We start from the raw sequence: 23,987 nt of genomic DNA, 5'->3' as shown, positions 1-23,987 counted from the left end.
AACAGATAAGAGCGAACCCCACAGGCCAGGGGCTCAGATGACTCACAAACAGTTCTCCCTGTCTGGAGGCTGGAAGCCTGGAGTCAAGGTGCCGACTGATTCAGTGTTTGGGAGGCCCCATCCTTGCTATGTGCACATGGCCAGGCGTGGGCACCAGTCTCCTCTAAGGGCCCTGCAGCCATCATGGGGGCCCCGCCTCCAAACACCGTCCCGCTGGGGGTCAGGGCGTCCACGTAGGGAGAGATACAGGCATTCAGTCCATAGCAGCCCCAGCTCATCAGAAGCTCCTCTCTGGTGAGGCCCTGCGTGTGCCCTGCGGCTGGCAGGATGTCCCTCCAGAGCAGGAATCTGCAGGTTTCTCCCACTGGGGAGACATCCTTGACCTCCCCCAGTGGAGAAGCTGAGGTCTGGAGGATCTGGCCTCCCTCCTCTGACCCATCCTTGCCCATCTCACTGTTTCCAGGACACGTGGAAGGAGCAGTGGGCCTGCTGTTCCGTTCAGACAGCCTTGATGTCCACCGGTTCCTCTGCCTGTGTCCCATCTCTTCCTTTTGTGCCTGGTGAATGCCTCCTTGAAACCCAGGCTAACCTCTCTCCCCTGTGAAGCCTTCCCATCCCTCTAAGCAGACTAGCACCCCGTGTGCTCACCCAGTGCCGCGCCTGTGGTGCCCCTTCCCCTGTGAAGCTTTGGGTACTCCGAGGGCAGGAGCTTCCTTTACTGATCTCCGTATTCCTGAGCCAAGGCTGGTGTCATCTTGACGGCATCAAATGTTTGTTGAACGACTAAAGAAACTAACAAATATGGTGATTCCCCAAGCCACCAACAGGCTGACTTGCTGGGTTTACTCACGTGAATTGTGCAGAAAGGCTTTTAACTTACAGAACTCAAGTCCTGTGTTTCAGATAGGAAATGATAAAGTTGTGTTAGTTTCGTTAATTACCTTTAAAGAAAGGAGATTAAGTGTCCTGGGACAGGTCATGAATGTGCTACGGACAGACCGCGTGGCTTGGACCGTGTCTCTTATCTGGCCTCACTTTTCTGGTGTGCAGACAGGGGTAGCAGGAATTAGATGACTTTCTTGGCCTCGTCAGCGCTAACGCCCCATGACTGCATAATGACCTTTTTGAAAGCATCAGGGCTCAGAGAACGTTTGAGAGAGGATCTTGGTGAACAATGCCTCAACCAGAGAGGAAGCAATTACTTTTGAAAAATAAGAAGGCAGTTTTGTAGCTTTTTTGATTTTTCTAGTTCCTGAGGATAGTTTTGTTTATTTTCACTGCTGAGATTCTGTTTCCAGAATTTGATGTTCAAGCTGTCCCCACCAGGGATGACTTTAATAACTACCCAGGGGGCGATACTCGTCAGCTCTGAAAACTGGTCACAGACATCTCCATCTTTTCTTTCTGCAGATGAAGCTGAAAGGAAGCTCCGTTCGACTCTCAGACAAAAAGCTTTGCCAGATGTGCCAAAACCCCTTCCTCGAGCCTGTGTTCGTTAGGTACCCCAACGGTGGTCTCGTCCACACCCACTGCGCGGCCAGCAGACACACAGAGCCCAGCTCCCCCAGCGCCGGGGCTCGGACTTGAAGAGGCAGGGCCTTGGGTCCTCAGCTAGCCTGCCGGGTGCGCAGATGGGAGGCTGTGACTGTGCTCTGTCGGCCGTCCCTGAGTGCTGGGGGAATTCGGTCCATGGAAAACAGGCTGGGGCCAGCCCCCTGCCTCAGATGGAAATGGACAGTCCCTCCAATAGAAACATGCCAGGTTTCCGCGTCCAGGGACCTCGCCGCCCATAACAGATGTCTGTTCCCTGAGGAAGTGAGCCTTCCTGTACAGCCCAAGCAAGTCAGACCCCCACCCCTCGCCCTGATCTGTAGACGCGTGTCCACACTGGAATCGTCTGCTCCAGGGTAACAGCGGTGATCTCGTCCTGGTCGGTGAGTGGCTGGAGAACCCAGCTCTTCATCCTGATTGTCCGCCCACCGGCCACACCCGGGCTCTGCCTCTGCCCTGCAGGACTGCTGACCTTGGGGAGGAATTTTTGTTCTTTCCACTTCCCATCTGGCTCCCAGCCCCCAAAAGATCTGCCTGGGTGCCCCACCCTTCCTTTTGGGGTAAATTCGTTCCCTTCTGGCTGTCTGGAGAATGAGGCTCCGAGAAGCCTTGGATGCGCCTGGAAGAGCTGCTCTCGGGTCTGGAGTCGTCGGCGGGGGTGGGAACCCACGGCGTGTGGCCTGCTGGTTTGAAACTCCACGATTCACATGGTCGAGCAGAACCTTTTATTTGAAGTTCTGTCCTCTTCGTGGTTTTTCTCTAGTTTGGAAATTCACCCATCATGTTCACTAGGGACGGTTTTCCTTATGAAAACATATCCGCCCTTGATCACTTGGGAAATTAAAAGGGAAAGGTGTGAGCACAAGCCGGGTGTGTTTGCTGGGGCTGCTGATGGTCGCCTCCACGCTGGGTGGGCTGGGCTGTGGGTGACAGCTCCTCCTGCACTGGGGTCGTCACCCTTCCCGGGGGAGTGCTGCCCCACAAGGAAGCCCAGGCAGGCTGCCTTACCTCCCAGCACTTTACACGCCTGTGCTGCGGCTTCCCAGACACACAGGACAGAAGTCTCCCGCAACCTCGGCATCGCAGGCCCGCATCCACTCTTGCCTCTCTGTCCAGCATCTCGGGGAAGCTGACTCTGTGGTTACTTCACTGCCCTCCTCTGAATTTCGTCCTGCTGATGACTGACTGACCATCAGGGACTAAGAAGAAAGATGCCATGACCCCTACCATGAAGCTTGGCAGATACGCATCAGCCTGTGTGTGCGACGGGAGGACCCCAGACCTGGCCTGTGTCCTCAGCCCAGGCCTTACGGACCAGGTGCAGAGCTCACCCACCTTAGAAAGTATCTGTACTAATAACCGTCCGTGTGCTCGTCCCTCTTGTGATTCGAAGGGGCCGGGAAGCACAGGCACCCACTCACCCTCCCAGCTGTGTCTCAATCTCTATAAAGAGTCAATGGTGAAGAAATTCTTGCAGCTCGGCTGTGTGCTGTGTGCAATACTGGCAATCAAAGCCGAGTCACGAGTCTTGCCCTGCAGGTGGCTGTGAAGGCATGGTCATGTTCCTGGGGATGTTATCCTTACAGCTTGTGAGTTTGGGTTTATTCCTCAGAGAATGAGCAGCTAGGACTTGGAATTCTGCAATTCTGAAGGCACTGTTTCTCTCCACGAGATGGGGACAATCCTGGAAAAGCCTCCTGGTTCCTAACTCGGGGGCACAGGTCCTTCTTTGCTCCACACTTTGATCGATATTTTGACGTTTATTATCCTTTAGAATAATGGAACTAAAGTTGAACAGTTTTCTATCTCTACTGAGCCCTCAAATGCAGCAGGATTCTGTGACCCTGTGCTGAATTGTAAAAACCTTGCCTCTCTAATCAGCACCCCCACTGACCAGGCCCCTTTCTCAAATTATATTTTTAAAAGTTCATGGTTCTTTCCAGAGGCCTGCTCTTTTGTGATCGTACCGTTGATTAGAGGAATTAGAACCGTCACTCGTTCCTTTCCTCCCTGGGTCAGTTTGGTGTCACCTACCTAGTTAAAACAGCACGAAGTGGACACAGCTGACATTAATATTCTCTGGGCAAGACTTTAATTTCATGAGCTGTTAATCTGCTGTAGCTTATCAAGCATCCCTGTGGGAGGGTCGAGTGGGCTATGGAGCCTTGGGCCTGCGCTCCGAGCTGGAAGGACCCGGGGTGTGCTTGAAGGGGATCCGGGGGCCTTGGGTCCCGCCCTCAAGTCCCTGCCCATCACACAGCCAGGGTGGCCTGGGCTTCCTGCTCGCCCTCCTATGGAGACCTGGCCCTTTACCCTTTAACCCCTGGATGGGTCCGAAATACACAAGATGTACAAATGTAAACTTGTTGATTTTATTAAAAATCCTTTTAATTCTTTGTTCCTCCTGTAGTTGTTTTTTTAAATAAAAGTTGTCTTGGTGAGAGGATGGCTTCCACCCCCAGGGCATCCAGCCTAAGGGGGTCCTAGAACTTAGTCCTCAGCCCTGGTGGCCCCTCCCAGCTCCATCAAGGACTTGTGTTGGCCTCCTTGCAAATCCTTAGGTGTTACTTCACTGAATTGTAAGCGATGCACTTCTGTCTCCTGTGAAGTCTTTAGGTGCTCCTGGACACCTTAAGGCCTTTGGATTCATCCTGCCCTGCACAGTTCAACAAAGGAGATTTCTGGTTACTTTTCTGACAGGTCACCTTTAGCCAGATGCTCCTAAAGAAACTTTCTGCCCTTCGGTTTCTGGCCCTGGATATATTCCGGGGATGTTTGTGTGTGCGTGGTCGCCAAGTCGTGTCCAGCTCTTTGCCACCCCCAGGACTACAACACGCCAGGCTTCCCTGTCCTTAACTATCTTCCAGCGTTTGCTCTAATTATGTGCATCACAGTCTCATCCTCTGTCACCCACTTCTCCTGCCCTCAATCTTTCCCAGCATCAGGGTCTTTTCCAGTGAGTTGGCTGTTCACATCAGGTGGCCAAAGTATTGGAGCTTCAGCTTCCGCACCAGTCCTTCCAATGAATATTCACCATAAGGAAGCCCCCAGATCGATTTCTAGATTCTTTTTCAATACAGTGCTGTTGAAGTTGTTGTGTGGTCGTTAAGTAGTGTCTGACTCTTTGCAACCCCATGGACTGTGGCCCACCAGGCTCCTCTGTCCATGGGATTACCCAGGGAAGAATACTGGAGTGGATTGCCATTTCTTTCTCCATGGGAACTATCAGACCCAGGGATAGAACCTGTGTCTCCTGCATTGGCAGGCAGATTCTTTACCACTAAGCCACCAAGGAAGCCCAAGTTGTGGAAGAGTATAATCTAAATTTTGCACACACACAAAAATCTACTTTTAATGTAATTTTTTTAAACTAGAGAATCTTCAACTTTGGGTAAAAAAGAGGTTTCATTCTACAAGGAGAAAATTACCTCTATAATATTTTTTTTAAAAAATCAGTAGGTATTATTTTTAAAACTTGTCTTAAACCTAGGGAACATTCATTCATAAGGATGGCAAGTACGCCATTCTCTTACATAATCTAAATCTAACCTTTAAAGTATAGCATCACCTTGTGTCTAGTTAAGAACCTGCCTATACCTGCTTATTGCATCATTTGAGAAGGGAAGACTCAAGGAAAACGGAGAAGGGGGCCAAACAGTGAAAAGGATCTGAGGGCAGGAGAGGGTATAATGGAGATTTTACAAAGGTATAATGGAGATTTAGACACTGGTGGACAAAAGTTGGGTGGAATATCACCCTAAGAGAGCAAGGGAGACCCCACGAGTGACCACACTGAGTGTGGCCTGAGTGGATGCACCTCAGCTGCCTGCTCCCCGGGAGCACTTCCCAGCAGCCTGGACCGCCTAATTCCTGGGAGGGCCCGCAAATCCGAGCCGGTGGCAGCCTTGGGGAGTCAGAGCCTCCTGCCTCCCACACTGTTTCTCCCTTACCTCTCTGCACGCCTTGAAAGCAAATTAGGGCTTTGCACTTTTCCATGTGCATTTCTAAAATTATTCAGTCCTGTTTGTCTTTTATGGAGAGGTGCCTGACCCTCTCTTCACGGTTTAATAAAACATTTGAAGTCGTCATGACACCGCAGCCAAACACCGTCAGGAGGGGAGACGATGGCAGCATTTCAATGAGGGAGGAAATGAGAAACGAGTCCCCAGAGGACACTTCATAAGGAGCAGCAAACCTGTCTTTTCAAACATGCTTCTGAAAACGAGGTTGGCTATTTTTTTTCCAGCTGGGATAGTTGGTGAAGGGACAGCGGCTGCCAGACCAGAGGCAGCAGGAGGGAGCCAGGGGAGCTGGACCACGTGGATCCCGGGAAAGGAATCATCCTTACCACCCCAGCCTTGGGGGTCGTTAGGAGTTTACCTGGACACATCCAGCCTGAGCTGGTGTATCGGCATCCTCGGATTCCTGATGCAGAAGGTAGCATTCCAGTCACACCTCATTTCCATTCGGACGAGTTCTTTCTGCTCCCATCGGACTAAGTAGGAAAATGCCCTGTGAGTCTCTCCCTGGTTCCCTTGGAGCTAGGCGTGCTCCAGCACGTCTCCTATTCCTAGAACACCTTATCCCCGGCTCCTCCAGGACCACGGGGCAGACAGCGGAAGGTGAGCTAGGACTGCCTGGCGCAGTGAGTGACCTTGGATGCCCACCCCAAATATTGCATACATGTGCATGTAAGTGCACACTCACACACACAGAAACACACACACCCACCATGCTCTTGTGTTCCAACATCTTTCACCAGGCCAGTGCACTCAAAGTGCTCAAGAAAAGGGAGGGCTAGGGACCCTAGGGGAGGTTACATCCAGATCATATAAGAATGAAGAAGCAGTGGTCACCCTGCGGGCGGCAGGGAAGGAAACAAGAGCTTGCTATTTACATAGGATTTTAGGACAAGGTTCACTGAAGGCTCAGCGAGGCTAGAGGGAATCATGAAGGCGGCGAAATGAAAGTCAGAGGTGAGGGACTTCCCTGGAGGTCCAGGGGTTCAGAATCTGCCTTCCAAGGGAGAGGATGCAGGTTCGATCCCTGGTCTGGGAACTAAGACCCCACTAGCCACAGCTACTGAGCCCGTGTGCTATAGAGCCTGTGCGCCACAACAAGAGAAGCCCGCTGCCACAAGGAGGGCCCACCACAGCCAAAAAAAAAAAAAAAAGTCAGAGGTGAAACTAGCTAGTTGGAATTACTGAGCAGGGTGGAGAGTTTTATTAAAACCATGGGTGCTGCCTTGCGACCCCTACTGCTGAATCTCCCATTGGTCATCTAATCAGTAATGTCTTTCAGTCGTTGCAGCTCCTTTAATAGCTTACAGGTTCTAGGAAGTGATCGTGTCTCAGGAGATGTTTGACCCCAGATTCCCGGCTTGCTATCATGGCCCTGGCGCTAATTTTGGCAAGAACACAGGCTTCTACACGGAAAGAACAATAATACTTTATTTAAAATATATACAAAATTATTACTTTGAAACATATATATTACTGTCCAACACACATCATATAACACTGATTGATGTAAATTTTGGTACCTTCATTCATTAAGTTTGGGGATTTCTCTTTTACTCAAGGCTCCTGAAGAACATTCTCTTAAACGGCCACGAGCGAGGAGGTGCCCAGAGGCTCCGTCCCTGTGGCGGGCAGGCTGTGCTCTCAGATACCACCAAGACCATGTGGCTCTGCCTCGTGGGGACTGAGGGCAAACCCTGACCTTGCTGGGGGCTCACAGGACACAGACGTGAGGGACACACCTCAATCAATCACACACCAACTGCCCATCTTCAATCAACCTCTCTCTCCCTCTCTGAGTATAAAAGGGTCTAGGGGCTCTGGGTCCGTGTATAAAGGGAGGGTGAGGTTGGTGAGAAAAGTGCCAACTATTTTCTGAAAAAGAACTCCTCTGGGCTTAGAGGAGTGTAAACTGTGTTATCTTTCTTTTTTGCTTCTGTCACAGGAGGAGAATGAGGAGCTAGTCTGGTGATACAACCTTGGAAAGGAAACGAGAAGAAATACACACGGGGAGCATCTGAGTTCCTGTGCCAAATGTGAGTCCTAATTATCCTGAGATAACTCTGACATCTGCCTCCAGGCCCAGCCCCTCCCAACCCCCCCAACCACACAGTGCCTTGCACCTCTTAGGCACTTAATTAATGATAGATAAACGCAGGCGGGGGGTGTGGTGTCTACGAGTGGAAAACATACGCATTTTAGAATCGGAGTGTGTGAGAGGTGGCGGGGACCTTGGAGACCTTCTAAACCTGTTTCCTCAGGGATGGGGAAACCAAAGCCCAGAGAAAATGGGGAGAAACCAGCAAGGTCACATGACTAGTTTCTAACTGAGTTGGGCTTGGAATCATGTTTTCTACATTTTTCTTTAAATCTCCCACTCTCTTCAGATCTGAAAGTGTAAGGACAGTACACAGAACCAACTGTGTGCCCTGAACTCAGGAAAGTCACTCTCAGCAGTGGAAGCTCCTGGTGGTAACAGTGGCCCAGGGAGTAGAGGCCCAGTGCCCAGGACAAGCAGAAGGGTCCCCTCCAAGCACCTGCCCTCTGGATCACGGTCCTGCCTGGGCTGGGGGACCGGGGTCCCAGGGTCCCGGGGAGGTGGCCCAGGCTACAGCAGTCAGACTTCTGTAGCCCTGCGTGAGGTAGAGGAACACAGAGGTCACGAAGGCAGCCCAGTGGGGGTTGTATTCCCGCCACTGTGACGGGGTGATGTGGCGGGCCTCAGGGCATCACGAGAAACATGTAAACAAAGCCCCCAGCCACTTCTGAGCCTGAAAGCAAGTCAACACAAGTACTGAAATGATGAATCAGCAGGACAAGGCATGTGGTGCCCGCTCATTGGTCAGATGGAAGGAGGGCCAGGTGGGGCGGGGCAGGAAGCAGGAAGAAGAGAAGGGGCAGGGCTGTCACCGCTGACCCAGAGGTGGCTTCAGGTGAGGGGCCATGGAGGGCAGGAGGGTTGAGGACATGCATGAGCACTGGGGTGGGCTTCTCCTCTCAGCTGAGCTGCCCTCGAACATTCTCTGGGCTTCGAGCCACCGAGGTCTCCCGTGTGTCACACGGGAGCTGAAAGGCCCAGGGCCCCTCTGTCTCCTATGTGACTTTGGTTTCCAGAAAGTATGGTTTGGCATCACCCCAAATGCCCATCTGACCAACATAAAGAACTCTGCATGCTTCCACCACGCACACACAGATACCAACGCCTGTGGAGGATGCTGGTGCTGCAGACAATGCCTGACCACCCAGAGATGGATGAACCGGGGTTTCTCACATCAGAACAGGGCACCCGGGCGTCTCCAAGGCAGGCCTGGAGAGGGCTCACAGAGCCTTCCTCCTGCCACTCAGCCAACCTCCCCACTGCTCCCCTTCCTCCCTAACTTTCGGCCCAACTCGGGCATCACTCATAGCTTAGTTGGTAAGGAATCTGCCTGCAGTGCAGGGGACCCGGGTTTGATCCCTGGGTCAGGAAGGTTCCTTGGAGAAGGAAATAGCAACCCACTCCAGTATTCTTGCCTGGAAAATCCCATGGACAGAGGAGCCTGGGAGGCTACAGTCCATGGGGTCGAAATAGTCGGACACAACTTAGCGACTGAACCGCCACCACCTGCATCACTGCACGCATCTCCCCTTTGGTCCTGACGCCTTCGGGTTTCCAGCAGGTCTGCACTAATGTTCCGCAGCAAGAAACAGAAATAATTCATCGTGCAAACGCGGGAGCCCGTTTCCCTGGTGACCAGCGGGTCCCTTTGTGCTCAGCGCTGACTGCTCGGGAGTCCCAGGAAGTCAAGTGAGGGGCAGATGGTGGCTATTGCTCGCCCCTCCCCTACACCGCGGACTGATTCTCCGTGCACGCGTACACGGTGCTCGGCTGGATTCGCCTCCGGATCCGCTCAGGCACTTTGGGGAGGATCTGGAAGGTGGGGGGCAGCAGCTCCAGACAGGCCTCGCGGAACTTCTTGATCCGCCAGCAGTAGACGATGGGGTTGAAGACGGACTTGAGGTAGCTCAGCCCCAGCACGCAGGAGCTGGTGGCGTAGAAAGAGGGGCCGCAGTAGAAGCGCCGGCTGAACACGGACAGCAGGCTGTACACCGAGTGCGGCAGCCAGCACAGCGAAAAGCCCACGAAGAGGATCAAGATGGTGGTGAAGGCCTTGGTCTTGAAACTCAGGTCCAGGCTGGCCTGCTGCTGCTGCCGCCGCAGCCGCCGCAGGCAGGCGCGGGGCAGTCGGCGCAGGTCCAGGCGCTCGGACTGGTTGTGCACACGCACCGCGTTCTTGCGCACCGCATGCAGGACGCCCAGGTGGGCGCCGAGCATCACCGCAAAGGGAATGAAGAAGGCGGCGCCCACCAGAGTCAGCACGTAGGCGCGGCCGGCCGGGAGTTCGGTATAGCCCAGCACGCACTGTGGGGCCCGCGCCGGCACCTCCACCAGCGTCCAGCCGGCCAGCGCCGGCGCCGAGACGCAGAAGGACAGCGCCCAGGACGCGGCGATGATCACTTTGGCCCGGCGGGGATTCAGCCGGTCCTGGCGCTGCGCGATGATGAGGAAGCGGTCCACGCTGACGATGAGCAGGATGGACACGCCCTCCAAGACGAAGAACCAGTAGAGCGCGGCTGAGAGCCGGCAGAAGGAGTCCCCAAAGTGCCAGTGGACAGTGACGAGGGTGACGGCCGTGAAGGGCATGCAGCACAAGCACAGCATGATGTCCGAGAAGGCCAGCGTGGCCAGCAGCAGATTGATGGCGGAGCGCATGGTCGGCCTCTGGTACACGATGATGCAGACCACCGCGTTGCCTAGGAACCCCACCACGACCATCAGCATCATGAGGACCGCCAGGGACATCCTGAGCGTGGCGGGCGGTGGGGGCACCCTGGAGTCCCCCTCGTGGCTCCCGTTGGGCAGCAGGTATTCGTAGGTCTCGATGGACGATTGGTTACAGGCCATCGTGGAAGAGGCCCTGGCAGTGAGGCAGAAGCGGGATAGGAGGGGCCTCAGCGATTCGGGGGCTGCATGTTCCCCCTGCTGGCTTGGGTCTCAGGGGAGCTGGAAGGGCTGGGAGGAGCCTGTCTTTGGGAGCAACAGGCTGGGACTTGCGATTCATCAATCACAGCCTCATCGTCTCCGTGACAACTGGCTGTGCAACTTCGTGGGCTCTGGATGGCCTGGAGCAAAGAAGCAGGAAAGAAAAGGGAGTTAGACCTTCCAAGCATGTGTGGAATAGAACAGTTTTTTTACCTTTTACAGGTATTTTAAGCATTGGAGTGGAGATGACTCACTTATTTACCACTTGGAACAAGGCTGGGTCTTCAAAAGTATGACAAGCCTTGTCACATCACCTGGGAAACCTAATCAGACCCACCTTGTGGGGGACCAGAGTTTGCAATCAACATTTCCACAATCAGCATTTATTTAATACATCCTAAAGGAAATCAACCCTGAATACTCATTGGAAGGACTGATGCTGAAGCTGAAGCTCTAATACTTTGGCCACCTGATGTGAAGAGCCAGTTCATTGGAAAAGACCCTGATTCTGGGAAAGATTGAGAGTGGCAGGAGAAGAGGGTGCCAGAGGATGAGATGGTTGGATGGCATCACTCAATGGACATGAGTTTGAGCAAACTCCAGGAGATGGTGGAGGACAGGGAAGCCTGGTGAGCCGTCCATAGGGTTGCAAAGAGTCAGACACGACTGAGCAACTGAACAGCAGTTTATTAACTTGAATTACAAGCACCCTGATCCAGTGAAGCTTTGCATGAGGCACTGCTGGAGCAAAGCCAGCTTCGTGAGGGCAGGGCTTTGTCTGTGTTGTTTGCTGTGTCCCCAGCAGAGAAGGTGCTCAACAGAAACTTTGTTGAGTAAATAAATGTTGGTATATGCCACCACTCCTTGTTTAGCCTTTTTGTTGGTTAGCCACTCAGTCATGTCTGTCTCTCTTGCGACGCTATAGGCTATAGCCCGCCAGACTCCTCTGTCCATGGGATTCTCCAGGCAAGAATACTGGAATGGGTTGCCATTTCCTCCAGGGGATCTTCCTGACCCAGGGATTGAACCTGCATCTCCTGCATTGGCAGGCGGGTTCTTTACTGCAGAGCCACCTGGGAAGCTTGTTTGACCTTAAACAGTTGTAAGAAATAATCCAGCAGGATCGCATGTCTTCTTCCCCCAGTTTCCACTGTGGTAACACTCCAGATAACTGTGGTGCTGCCAGAGTGTTGGGCTTCCCTGGTGGCTCAGATGGTGAACAATCTGCCTGCAATGCAGGATATGCAGGGTCAATCCCTGGATTGGGAAAAATCCCCAGGAGGAGGGCATGGCAACCCACTCCAGTATTCTTAAGTCTGGGAAATCCCATGGACAGAGGAGCCTGGAGGGCTACAGTGCATGGGGTCACAAAAGAGTCGGACGCAACTGAGTGACTGATCACAACACACACACACACACACACACACACAAGTATATAGTAGTTGGGGTAAGAACCCAGCCTGGGATTCAGATAGATCCTACCAACTGAGTTGATTTTGTTTCTTAATTTCTCTTAAGTCTTTGTTTCTTTGCCTGTGACGTGTCGCCCAGGGAGGGCTGTTACGGGGAGCACAGGCGGGGCCTGGCCCTCAGTGCTGGGAGCAAGGCAGGCAGATCACTGCCCGAGCTGGTCTTTTGTTTTCTTCTTGTACCTGAGCTTTTACTGAGAGACTGTTGACATATCACACGTGTCAGTTTAGGGTGATGATGTGATACACATATATACTGTGAAGTGATGCCCACAGTAAAGTTAGTTAACAGCTCCATCTCTTCATGTAATTATCAGTTTTGGGGTGTGTGTGCATGTGGTCATGAAATTATGATTTCCATTCTTTACAGCAAATTTCAAGTGTATAATACAATCTTGTGAATTGTACTCACCATGCTGCACATTATTCACAGTATCCAAGGCATGGAAACAAGCTAAATGTCCATTGATGGATGAATAAAGATATTTTCATATGTGTGTGTGTGTGTGTATATATATAATGGAAGCACTTTTGAATTATTAAACAAGATATCATTTATTATATACTTTATTTAAAAATTACCTAAAAGGATTAAGCAATTTAAAAATATAAGACTTAATGAGCCAACAATTTGACTCAATTTTCTTTTTATAGGCCCAATCTTTATCTCCCCTGAGAAATAAATGTTTCATAATTTCAGTAAAAAGATTGTTGCAGTGGAGCATGTAGGTGACTGAGGTGGCCATGGAACCAGGAGGGGAGGCAGCATCAGCTCTGGGTTCCTCAGGCTCCCCCAGAGGAAGCCCCACTGGCGGTAGGGAGGGATCACATGGGCAGTCCCTTGCTTGGGCTAGTGTGGGCAGGGCCCACAAGGAGCCAAAAGAACACACTTGACCGACTAGAGCCCCCTGCCACTGGCAGTGGTCTGGGAATGAAAACATTCGAAGGAGAACTGAATTGTTTCTTCTTTCCACTACCTTCTGCCAGAAACAAAATGCATGAGCCAGGTGTGAATCAGACCTGTAGATGCTCCTAGAGACACCTTAGGGATATGGCAGCTTCTCTCCTTTGGAAGCCCTCTGGCTTTCCACTTATTTGTGCCCACTTCTTCCTCTGTGCTGGTGAGAAGCATCTTTTTTTCCAGATTCCTTAGAGTCAATATCATAGAGATCTCAAGTTGAAGGACTGGGGTGGCAAAGGAATTCAGGAGGTCTCACACCACATAGTCTAAAGTCTCTGCCAGTGACAATGTCTTGGTGATGTTACTTTAGCTCAGGTCCGCCTGGTCCTCAGTGCTCCAGGGTAGACCCACGGTCTGAGCTCCAGTTCTGAGCATGGCCAGAACAGGCTTATCTCAGTGGTGGAAGCGGTTATCCAAACCTGTGGAGGTTGAGCTATATAAACAGAGATCTTCTGTGTTATTCTATAAGTGAGAAATAGCTCTCTGCAGATCACAGATACTTGTGTTAGCACGAAACAATACTCCCGTGCCTCTGTCTTCCAATCTATGAAATGAAACCAACCACATGTCTACCCCCAGGGTTGTAAGAACATATGCAAGGCCTGGTACAAAGAAGGGCATTAGTCAATAACTCACCAACTAGTAATTAGTAAGTTAATTCCACATCCCTCATTGTTTCGAGTTCATGGATTTCTGTCTCTTGAATTAAAGAACAGCAACCATGACAGGTATGCTTGAAGCCCTGGTGGATCAAGTCCCTCTTGGAGCACAGAATATAGGCCACTGAGAAAAAGACAAACCCCTGCGTGTCCATGTGTTTATCAATCCTGGCTGAGCCTTTCACCTGCCCCCGTCTCCACGCTGTAAGAGTGGATCTTTCCTACAACGTAATTATAGGGAGCGATTTCATGCTTAACCAAAGGAACAGATGGTGCAAGGAGTTTTTTTTTTTTAAATATGTGTCTTGAGGTTGAATCAGATTAAAATCGTTTGGGCTTCTGGGCAACAACTTTTCTCAGATATTTTAATTCAGTGTTTTGGTCACAGTCCTGTTGTTCGTCCCCAGATCAACAGCGCTTTTCTTAGCAAGTATTCGGGCACATTAAAGATCAAAGTAAGAGGTAACAGGCAAACGGGAGATGTTCTGGGGCCTTCTTCAGTCTGAAGCAGCTCTCAGCATCTCTCCTGCGGCTTGTATGTGGAAGAGAGGGGTCGTGATGGGAATCGTAAGCCCAGGAAGCATCGAGCTGGGAACGGAACCATTTCAAGGCACTGACTGTAGTTCCCATGCAATGGATCCCACCCTGGGGCTAAGTAGACGTGCAGGTGTTGAAGATAAATAAGCATCTCAATCTCACAGAGCTGAGCTCCCTGTGCTATACAGCAACTTGCCACTAGCTACGTGTTTTACACATGGTCGTGTATTTATGTCAATCCTACTCTCTGAATTCATCCCACCTTCCCTTCCCCTACTGGGTCCACATGTCCATTTTCTATTGACCTAGAGGGGAGAGGTGGGATGTGGGAGGTGAGTGGGAGGTTCAAGGTGGAGGGGATATACGTACACACATGTGCTGTGCTAAGTTGCTGCAGTCATGTCTGACTCTTTGCAACCACGTGGACTTTAGCCTGCCAGGCTCCTCTGTCCATGGGATTCTCCAGGCAAGAATACTGGAGTGGGTTGCCATTTCCTCCTCCAGGGGACCTTCCCGACCCAGGGATCAAACCTGTGTCTCTTCTGTTTCCTGCATTGGCAGGTGGGTTGCTTACCACTGGTACCACCCGGGAAGCCCCTGTGTATATATATATAGCTGATTCATTTCACTGTACAGCGGAAACTAACACAACGTTGTACAACTGTACTCCAATTAAAAAATTGTTGACATATTTTAAAGAATAAAGAAAAAGTTGAGAAAAAATAACAAGCCTTGTAAACTGAGGTTTCATTTACTAAGGGGAGGTTACAGCCTGTGCTCCGCTGTGAGCAGGGGTCCACTGGGCGGCATGCTTAGTGAGCTGCGTCTACCCCGGGGTGGAAGGAGCCACTGGCAGTGAGCAGAGAGGAGACACTGAACAGAGCACGGCATTTGTTGTCTGCAGCTCGTAGGGTCGCAAAGAGTCGGACATGACTTAAGCAACTTAGCACCCACAAAGGGTTTTCAACAGAGGCTCATGCCTCCTTTCTTGTCACGACTAAAGCAGGATTGTCCAAAGGTGGGTCTGCGTGGAGGCAGCAGATCGTCTTATTACATGTGTTAACTGAAAAAAAAAGAAATGTGCAACCTAAACGTTGAGAGTTACGTTTTATTCGGAGGACAAAACTGAGGTCTTATGCCCAGGAGACTGCCTCTCTGCAGTCTCAGAGGGGCTGCTCTGAAGAAGTGCCAGGATTTGGGGAGAGGACCGACGGCAGGAAGCCAGGATATGCAGGAGTTTTTACAACAAAGACCAGGTAGTCAGAACCAGAGATTACTGTTAATTAAAGAAAACCAGACATCTCAAGTTAAGGAATTTACCGCTTTTCTAAGTGCGAGAAGGTGCAGGAGTCTGGGCTCACTGAAATCAGTCCTTTGATGTGCACCTCAGCTCTCCACGGCCAGTATCCTGTGTTTGCACATCCTGAGCCCCCTCAGGGTGCATCGCCAAGGTGGCTGTAATGTGATGGCCTGATGTTTACTGATATAGCTGGTGGCATTGGCAGTTCACACAAGTCTGAGGTTGGTCCGGCCCAGAAAGCCAGAATCACCATTGGGTGTTCAGAAGAATGACTGACCCTCCCCACACGACAGCAACAGCAGCTGCCCACTAGTCCCACTATCTTCAGAACCCCACTGCTGCTCTGGCTGCCCCCATAGATGCTGCTCCTCTACGTCCTTCAAGCAAAGGTGGGCGCTGGCCTTCCTCAAGCTGTGCCCTGGGTGTCCGGAGAGTCTCCCTGGGGTGCGGCCACCATCCACTTTGAAGAATAAACTCTCAAAGCACTGGGTTGGGGAGCAAGCAATTCTTAGGAAACTATTTTCCAGAAATATGAAAAATAATTCTAATAGTCACTTCACAGCAGCACATCTACATTTTAATTCACAGATTTAGAAATATGTATATAATCTCTGGGGCTTCCTTGGTGGCTCAGTGGTAAAGAATCTGCCTGCAATCTAGGAGACGTGGGTTCTATCCCTGAGTCAGGAAGATCTACCTGGAGAAGGGAATGGCAGTCCACTCCAGCATTCTTGCCTGGAGAATCTCATGGACAGAGGAGCCTGGCAGACTGCAAAGAGTCGGGCATGGTAATCTCCAGTAGAACTTGCTGTCTCTGCTGGTGGGGAATTGGTGAGTTCTTTCTCTGAAGCTGTGGTTATTGCTTCCAGTAACCAATCACATTTGTGATACAGGACTTTTCATCCTTTACTCCAGGAAAATGCTGGTTCACAAATGCCGGATCTAAGGAGTGATGTCAGCTTGGGCAGATGGGGAAGTCTACCGTGGAAACAGCTTGAGTCTGTCTTTACCTGCAGCCGCGTCACCTGTCTTTTTGATACAAACTCTCAAACAGATGGTATATCCCAATTTCAATAACTTTATTGGCAATGAAAACTAGGCAAGAGCTGCCAGAAGTAATTCATCAATAGCTTTGCTTAGAAACAGGTGTTAGGCTATGTGTCTCAGCTTCTAAGAAAAGTGAGCTGAGAGAGACCATATTTTTTATTTCTCAGCTCAGGCAAGACTCCTGGGAGGAAAATTTTCAAACAGAACAAAATCGGAGGGACTTCCCTGGTTAAGACTTTGTGCTTCCACTTCAAGGGGTGTGGGTTCCATCTCTGGTTTGGGAACTTAAGATCCTGCATGCCCCATGGTGTGGCCAGACAAAAAAGTGGGGGAAGGGGGAGAGAACAGAATCGGGGAGGCTTTTAATGAAGCACAGCTTTACTGAGGATTCTTAGGATCACCTGAAATGTATTGTGTGCATTATTACTGCCAGGCTTAGCCCTGTGATAGCTCAGGGGTCCTCTGAACCTGCATTGGCCAGGGTATAGAAACTTATTAAAAATGCAGGTTATCAGGGCCACCAGACCTGCTGAATCACAACCCCAGGGTTGGGGGCCCAGCAAGCCTTCTGTTAACTATGGCTCTAGAGAATTTAAAGTTCTCAATCCTCAATTTTGGGAGCTGCTGACAGCCTACCTTGTAGAACCCTGCCACTGATGCAGTTTTATAGACTGCAGTCCTTCACCTAGAAAGTGGTGGCAAGAGACACCCACATTAAGACCCAGGAGGGCTGGCTTAACCCTGAGCTGGGCCACTTCCATGAGATTTAAGTGGGCGTTCACATACATGGGTTTTTTAAAACTATTATTCTTTATTTATTTTTGGCTGCGCTGGGTCTTGATTGCTGCTTGCAGGCTTTCTCTGGCTTCCATGCCTGAGCTTCCCATTACAGCGGCTTCTCTTGCTGTAGCACGTGGGCGCAGTAGTGGCTGCTCCTGGGCCCGAGGGCACAGGCTCAGTAGTTGTGGCTCACAGGCTTGTTGCCCTTGGCATGTGGGATCTTCCCGGACCAGGGATTGAAGCAGCGCCCCCTGCATTACAAGGATTCCTAACCACTGGACCACTAGGGAAGCCACACGGGTCTTTCTTATTAGCAGTGAGTTAGTATTTTGGGACAGGAGCAGTGAAGTCTTTCAGCAGTAATAGGAGGAGGCAGGAACAAAGTAGCTTGGAGGCTCTGTGGGAACAGAGACGGGCAGGAGCACATGGGGCCACGGCAGCCGTGGACAGACCCCAGGACTCTGACTGCCCTTGAACGCGTAGGACACGCATAGCTGAGCTCTCCCGGGTGCTTCTGGAGAGAAGTGGGTGAGAACTCCTTGTCCCCCTGGAGTTAACGCTGCTGGCTGCAGAGAATGTAGGATGACTGCCACATCCACAGGAGATACAGGGAAGCACCAGGATTTGGACACTATCTGATCTGTTCAGTCCCCAATGCCACCCCAAGGATATGTACAAAGAGCATTCATATGGCTCTGTGGAGTGACCAGGCTTGGGCCTGAGGGGGCTAAAGCCTGGACACACTGGCAGCCTGGGCATTGCTTTGGGGTCAGGCACCCAGTTGGGAAATTCTAGTCTGTGGAACCAGGCTGCAGGACTCTGTGTGAACACGGGGGTCTAAGACAGACTGAATTCTTGCTCGGACCAAAGAAAACAGTAATAATACCTACTGTTTGGATAAGATATCAAATGCACAAAATGGGACTTCCCTGGTGGCTCACTGGATCAGCATCTGACCATCATTGCAGGAGACACAGGTTTGATCCCTGGTCCCGGAAGATCACGTGTGCTGTGGAGCAACTAAGCCCGTGCTCTACAACTACTGAGCCTGTGCTGAAGCCCATGAGCCTGGGGCCCGTGCTCTGAAACAAGAGAAGCCACAGCAGTGAGCAGCTCTCGCACATCAACGAGAGAGGCCCCACTCACCACACGAGGGAAAAGCCCACAAGCAGCACCAGCCAAAAGAAACAAATACTTTTTTCATAGGGAATAACTTTATTTTTTTAATTTTATTTATTTTTTAATTGAAGGATAATTGCTTTACAGAATGTTGTTGTTTTCTGTCAAACCTCAACATGAATCAACCAGAGGTATACGTATATCCCCTCCCTCTCGAACCACCCTCCCATCTCCCAAATAAATAATTTTTAAAAACAAAATTTTAAAAATATAAAAAATGTTCACAGCCACTCGATTACATTAATATTCCCATTTAAAGATGAGAAAACAGTCAAGTGGACAGAGGGCCTCCGGTCACTTCTGCCTCCCCTTGGGCCCTGATCCCTGCTCTGTTCTGGGGCCTTGTTAGCGGTGCCCACTCAGGGTGCAGGTGGGTTTCCTTGTGCAGACAAATCCCTTTCTACAGACTCAGATGCTGACTTGGATCCACTGACTGCCTACACTTGCTCTAGTTATGACATAGAACAGTTGGTGTTATACATCCTTCTGAGAAGTCCAAATAGCCCACCCAACCTTTACCAAATGCCCATTTTTTTCATCTTTATCTTTAGTTGCTCAGTCGTGTCTGACTGCTTTCGCCCCCATGGACCATAGCCCACCAGGCTCCTCGGTCCATGGGATTCTCCAGGCAGGAATACTGGAGTGGGTTGCCATGCCCTCCTCAGGGGATCTTCCAGACCCAGAGACTGACCCCGCATCGCTTGCGTTTCTCTTGCATTGCCAGGCAGCTTGTTTACCACTAGTGCCACCTGAGAAGCCCTTTGTATCTATATATCACCCTTAAAGCATATGGCTCACTTAGGGACCTTAGGTTCCAAGTAATTCTTAAAAATTGTGTTTATGCATTCCACTGTGAAAAGCCAACTTCCCCCCTCTCTGATTTAGAAGTATTGCATCTAAGGGGTGGTGTTTAAAGTCTCTGAACCAGGTATAAAGATTTTGCTTGAGGCACAAAGCATATGGTGCTTCTTTAAAAACAGACACAGTTTGATGTTTTAATGAGATCTGAGACACTTAGCACTTTTTCAAGATGCTAAAAAATAAGATCTGCCAATGTCGAGTTTCTCCATGTAGAACAGGTGATGTCCCAAGCCACTTGCCACCTACCACTGGCCCCCACCCAACCAGGCTCCCAGTGCAGCTGTGGCTCCTTTAAATTCTAGAAACCCTGGATGCACGCGGGCTCCTCAGACTTCTCAGCCTTGCAGCCTGGCTGCTTGGCAAAACCTTTTTCCTTCTCCAAAATCACATCTGCAGGTGCCCATCCTTCCCTTGAACTTGACTTCCTCAGAAACTATTTTTAAACTCTTGGGTACCTTTGCAATTTTTCTAACATTTTATTCCCCTATTCTGAAAAAAGAAAACCCTGACTCTGATAAAAAAAAAAAATATATATATATATATGCTTTTTCATTAGTAATAAAGAAAACACAACTGATAAATTCTATTAAAATGACTATTGATAACATTTTAATGTTTTAACAGCTTTACTGAAGCACGATTTATATATCATAAAACCTGCCCATTGTAAGTTTACAATTCAATGATTTTTAGTCAATTTATAATGTTAGGCAACTGTCACTACAGTCCACTTCTGGAACACTTCTGTCGCCCCAAAAAATACCCATTGCGTCTGTTTGCAGGCGACTGATTGCGTTTCATTTAATTTCATTTAATTTTATTTTTGGTCACACTGGGTCCTTGTTGCTGCATGGGCTTTTCCCTGGTTGTGGCAAGGAGGGGCTACTCTCTAGCTGTGGTGTGCGGGCTTCTGACTGCGGTGGCTTCTCTTGTTGCAGAGCATGGGCTCCAGGGCGCTGGGGCTTCAGTACTTGTGGCACGTGATCTCAGCAGTTGTGGCTCCCAGGCTCTGGAGCACAGGCTCAGTGGTTGTGGCACCCGGGCTCAGTTGCTCCACAGCATGTGGGATCTTCCTGGCCCTTGTCTCCATCATTGGCAGGTGGGGTCTTTATGTCAGAGCCACGAGGGAAGGCCTAGAGTTTTAAATTTATTTTCCCAGAGTCCCTAACACTGTTGTCCGGAGGGCTGTTAATCTGGCAGCCCCGCCCTGACAATCCCAGCTGGGTCCACCCATGAGGGAAGTGGTGTCGAAGGGACCACCTTTGTGATAAAGATGAAACAGCACTGGAACCTTGTCAGTCCTGCAGCCTCGGCCCATGTGGAAATTTGTGACCCTTGAGTGAACAAGTATCAGTTGGGCAGGGAGCTTAACTCCTTCGCCTCTGCCTCCACCAAACCACCACCCAACCATCACGGAGTTGAGATGGACCAGTGATGTACAGGAGGCTTTGGCACCGGTCCAGTCAGGGAACTCCAGACCGAAAGCATCATCCTGCCTCTGCTTCTGAGCCTGGGAAACTGGACCCAGAGATTACCACACTGAGTGAAGTCAGTCAGACAGAGAAAGAGTGCATTGGTCTCTGCATTACATATTGACCAAACTTCCTCCATCAGCAGGAATACCTGCTCAACCATGCTGTTGTTCAGTCACTCAATCGTGTCTGACTCTTTGCAACCCCATGGACTGCAGTACGCCAGGCTCCTCTGTCCTTCACTAACTCCTGGAGTTTGCTCAGATTCACATCCATTGAGTTGGTGATGCCATTCAACCATCTCATCCTCTGTCGTCCCCTTCTCCTCCAGCCTTCAATCTTTCCCAGCATCTGGGTCTTTTCTAATGAGTTGACCCTTCCAATCAGGTGGCCAAAGTACTGGAGCTTCAGCTTCAGCATCAGTCCTTCCAATGAATATTCCAGGTTGATTTCCTTTAGGATCGACTGGTTTGATCTCCTTGCATTCCAAGGGACTCTCAAGAGTCTTCTCCTTGCTCAACCATAAATAGCAACATTCTCCTAGCACCAAGACAACTCCTTAAAAGATAGCATTCCTTCTTGAAGAGAAATATCATATGATGTCCCTTATGAAGTGAAGTGTTGGTCACTCAGTCATGTCTGACCCTTTGCGACCCCATGGACTATAGCCTACCAGGCTCCTCTGTGCATGGAATTCTCCAGGCAAGAAAACTGGAGTGGGTAACCCATTTCCCTCTCCAGGGGATAGGTCTAGGTTTCTCATAGCTTTTCTTCCAAGGAGCAAGTATCTTTTAATCTCGTGACTGCTGTCACCATCCACAGTGATTCTGGAGCCCAAGAAAATAAAGTCTGTCACTGTTTCCAGGTTTTCCCCATCTATTTGCCATGATGTGATGGGTCTGGATGCCATGATCTTAGTTTTTTGAATGTTGAGTTTTAAGCCAGCCTTTTCACTCTCCTTCTCCCTTACTTCCTGCAAGTGTTTCTTCAAAAGCCCATCTTGGTGTGTCCTTTGCTGCCTACTGACGTTGACAACATCCAACCGGGAGTGCAGCCTGTACCTCCTCTTGGCGGGGACCCTGCCCACACATCTCCAGCAACTCAGGCAGCTTAGAAGCTGTTCTTCAAAATTCATCCAGTGGGGCTTCCCTGGTGGTCTAGTGGTTGAGAATCCGTGTTGCTATGCAGGGGATGCCGGTTTCATCCCTGGTCTGGGAAGATCTCACCTGCTGTGGGACAACTAAGCCCGTGTGCCACAACTATTGTGTCCCTGCTCTAGACCCTGCGAGCCTGCAAGCTCTGAGCCCTCTCGCCCTAGAGCCTGTGCTCCGAAACAAGAGAGGCAACTGCAACGAGAAGCCCACACACCACCTAGACAGTAGCCCCTGCTCGCTGCAAGTAGAGAAAGCCAGCATGCAGAGCAAAGATCCAGTGCAGCCAAAAATAAAATAATTTTAAAAAACAAACATTCATTGAGTGAATGATTTTACTTCTCTTCCATTGCAAATCTATATATTCTAAACTTTCTGCAGATAACAGGCCACATTTTTTTTCCATAAAAGTTTCATTTTTTAAAAATGTATAGCATTTATGGGCTTCCCTGGTAGCTCAGACTGTAAAGAATCTGCAATGCAGGACATGCGGATTAAATCCCTGGGTCAGGAAGATCCCCTGGAGAATGGCTACCCACGCCAGTATTCTTTCCTGGAGAATTCCATGGACAGCAGAGCCTGGTGGGCTACAGTCCATGGGGTTACAAACAGTCAGACATGACTGAGTGACTAACACTTCATTTCACAGCATTTTATCTATGTTTCAATTTTACACTATGTATGTTTTGAACTCAAGAATCATGGATATGATGGGTATGGTGTTGGGGGGAACAGACAGTTGAGAGGGAGGCAGGTAGAGGGGACAGGCACAATCCGCCATTTCTGGCCATTTCCTAGACAGCAAGCAAATCCTTTACTAAATCAAAGGCCTGGAATTTAATACGACTTCTTATCAAGAAAGGCAACTCACTAATTTGAACCCAGGGCCAAAAGATTTCAATACCAGCTGCTCCAACTTCTAAACATTCGCAACATCTTTTTACTGCTTAGGATGGTAATAACATCAAACACATCCTCCCCTGCATGAGGAACACGTTTAGTTCGAAACCAGCCAAGACGGAAAACATTCGAAACACACAAAGCCGGAGGGTGATTGGGCCCACAGGTCATCGGGTTCCACCTGGGCTTCCCCTAGAATCAGCCGGGGAATAGTTCATTTACTATAAGGGAGGCTTGGATTCAGGTTTCTTGAGACGATGTTTAACAGTCTGCTCAGACACTCAGGCCTGTTCTGCATTAACCTCCTCAGGTAATATTATCCAGACGTCTCCAGTGTATGGAAGGTGAGGGCTGCCTTCTTACTTGGAGACAAAAATCGTGCTGGGAAAAAAAAAAAAAAATCGTGCTGGAGCAGGAACCATGAGGGTCCAGGGGTCTGCCCTGGCTTTTTTCACACACTCACCTAAAGGGATCCCTTCTCTTCCAAGACTCCTAACGTCCCAAGAGACTGCTCAGGCCCAATTCTAGAAGCCACATCCAGCCCCCTTTCTTGACTCCCATGGTCCTTGGAACATCAACTCTTGGTCTGTTTTCTGCCCAGCCTGCCCGAATCAGAACTCAGCATCTTCACCCCAAACGAGGCTGTCCCCTCATCGCTCCACATCTCAATAACCAGCCCCACCAGCCCCGCAGGGTCATCTTTGACCCTCCCCCCCACTCCATGCTACCATCTAATCATCTAGCCTCTGCCTTAAGAATTGCAGGGTGTTTCCTGGAGGCTCAGTGGTTAGGAATCCACCTGCTAATGCAGGACACGTGGGTTTGATCCCTGATCTGGGACGACCCCACATGCCACTGAGCAACTAAGCCCATGAGCTGCAATTACCGAGCCAGGTGTCCCTAGAGCCCTTGCTCCGCAACAAGAAAAGCCACCACAGTAAGAAACACATGCACCGCAACTCAACAGTGACCCCACGGGCCACAACTACAGAACAGCCTGCACAGCAGTGAAGACGTAGAGCAGCCCAAAATTAATAAAATTAAGAGGGAAAAAAAAAAGAACCACTGAACTGAACCC

At 50.1% G+C, this 23,987-nt stretch overlaps 2 protein-coding genes across 2 annotated transcripts in view; one reads left to right on the top strand and one right to left on the bottom strand.

Annotated features, from left to right (window-relative positions):
• The window catches only part of TGFBRAP1 (transforming growth factor, beta receptor associated protein 1), a 27,753-nt gene extending 23,808 nt beyond the window's left edge, over positions 1-3,945 (top strand). Inside the window, exon 11 of the mRNA XM_010829689.1 lies at positions 1,411-3,945. Coding sequence (XP_010827991.1) covers positions 1,411-1,587 — 177 coding nt within the window. The 3' untranslated portion in view covers positions 1,588-3,945. The remainder of the gene's footprint in view (positions 1-1,410) is intronic.
• Positions 3,946-8,977: 5,032 nt separating this feature from the next.
• On the bottom strand, positions 8,978-10,515 carry GPR45 (G protein-coupled receptor 45). Its single transcript, XM_010829688.1, has one exon. It carries the CDS (start codon positions 10,513-10,515, stop codon positions 9,394-9,396), a length of 1,122 nt encoding a protein of 373 aa, XP_010827990.1. The 3' UTR covers positions 8,978-9,393.
• Positions 10,516-23,987: the final 13,472 nt, after the last annotated feature.

Source organism: Bison bison, unplaced genomic scaffold, assembly GCF_000754665.1.
Source record: "Bison bison bison isolate TAMUID 2011002044 unplaced genomic scaffold, Bison_UMD1.0 scf7180017864508, whole genome shotgun sequence".
NCBI classification, from domain to species: Eukaryota; Metazoa; Chordata; class Mammalia; order Artiodactyla; family Bovidae; genus Bison; species Bison bison.
The sequence above is the reverse complement of the archived record's forward strand: the minus strand, read 5'-3'. Positions and strand labels throughout refer to the sequence as shown.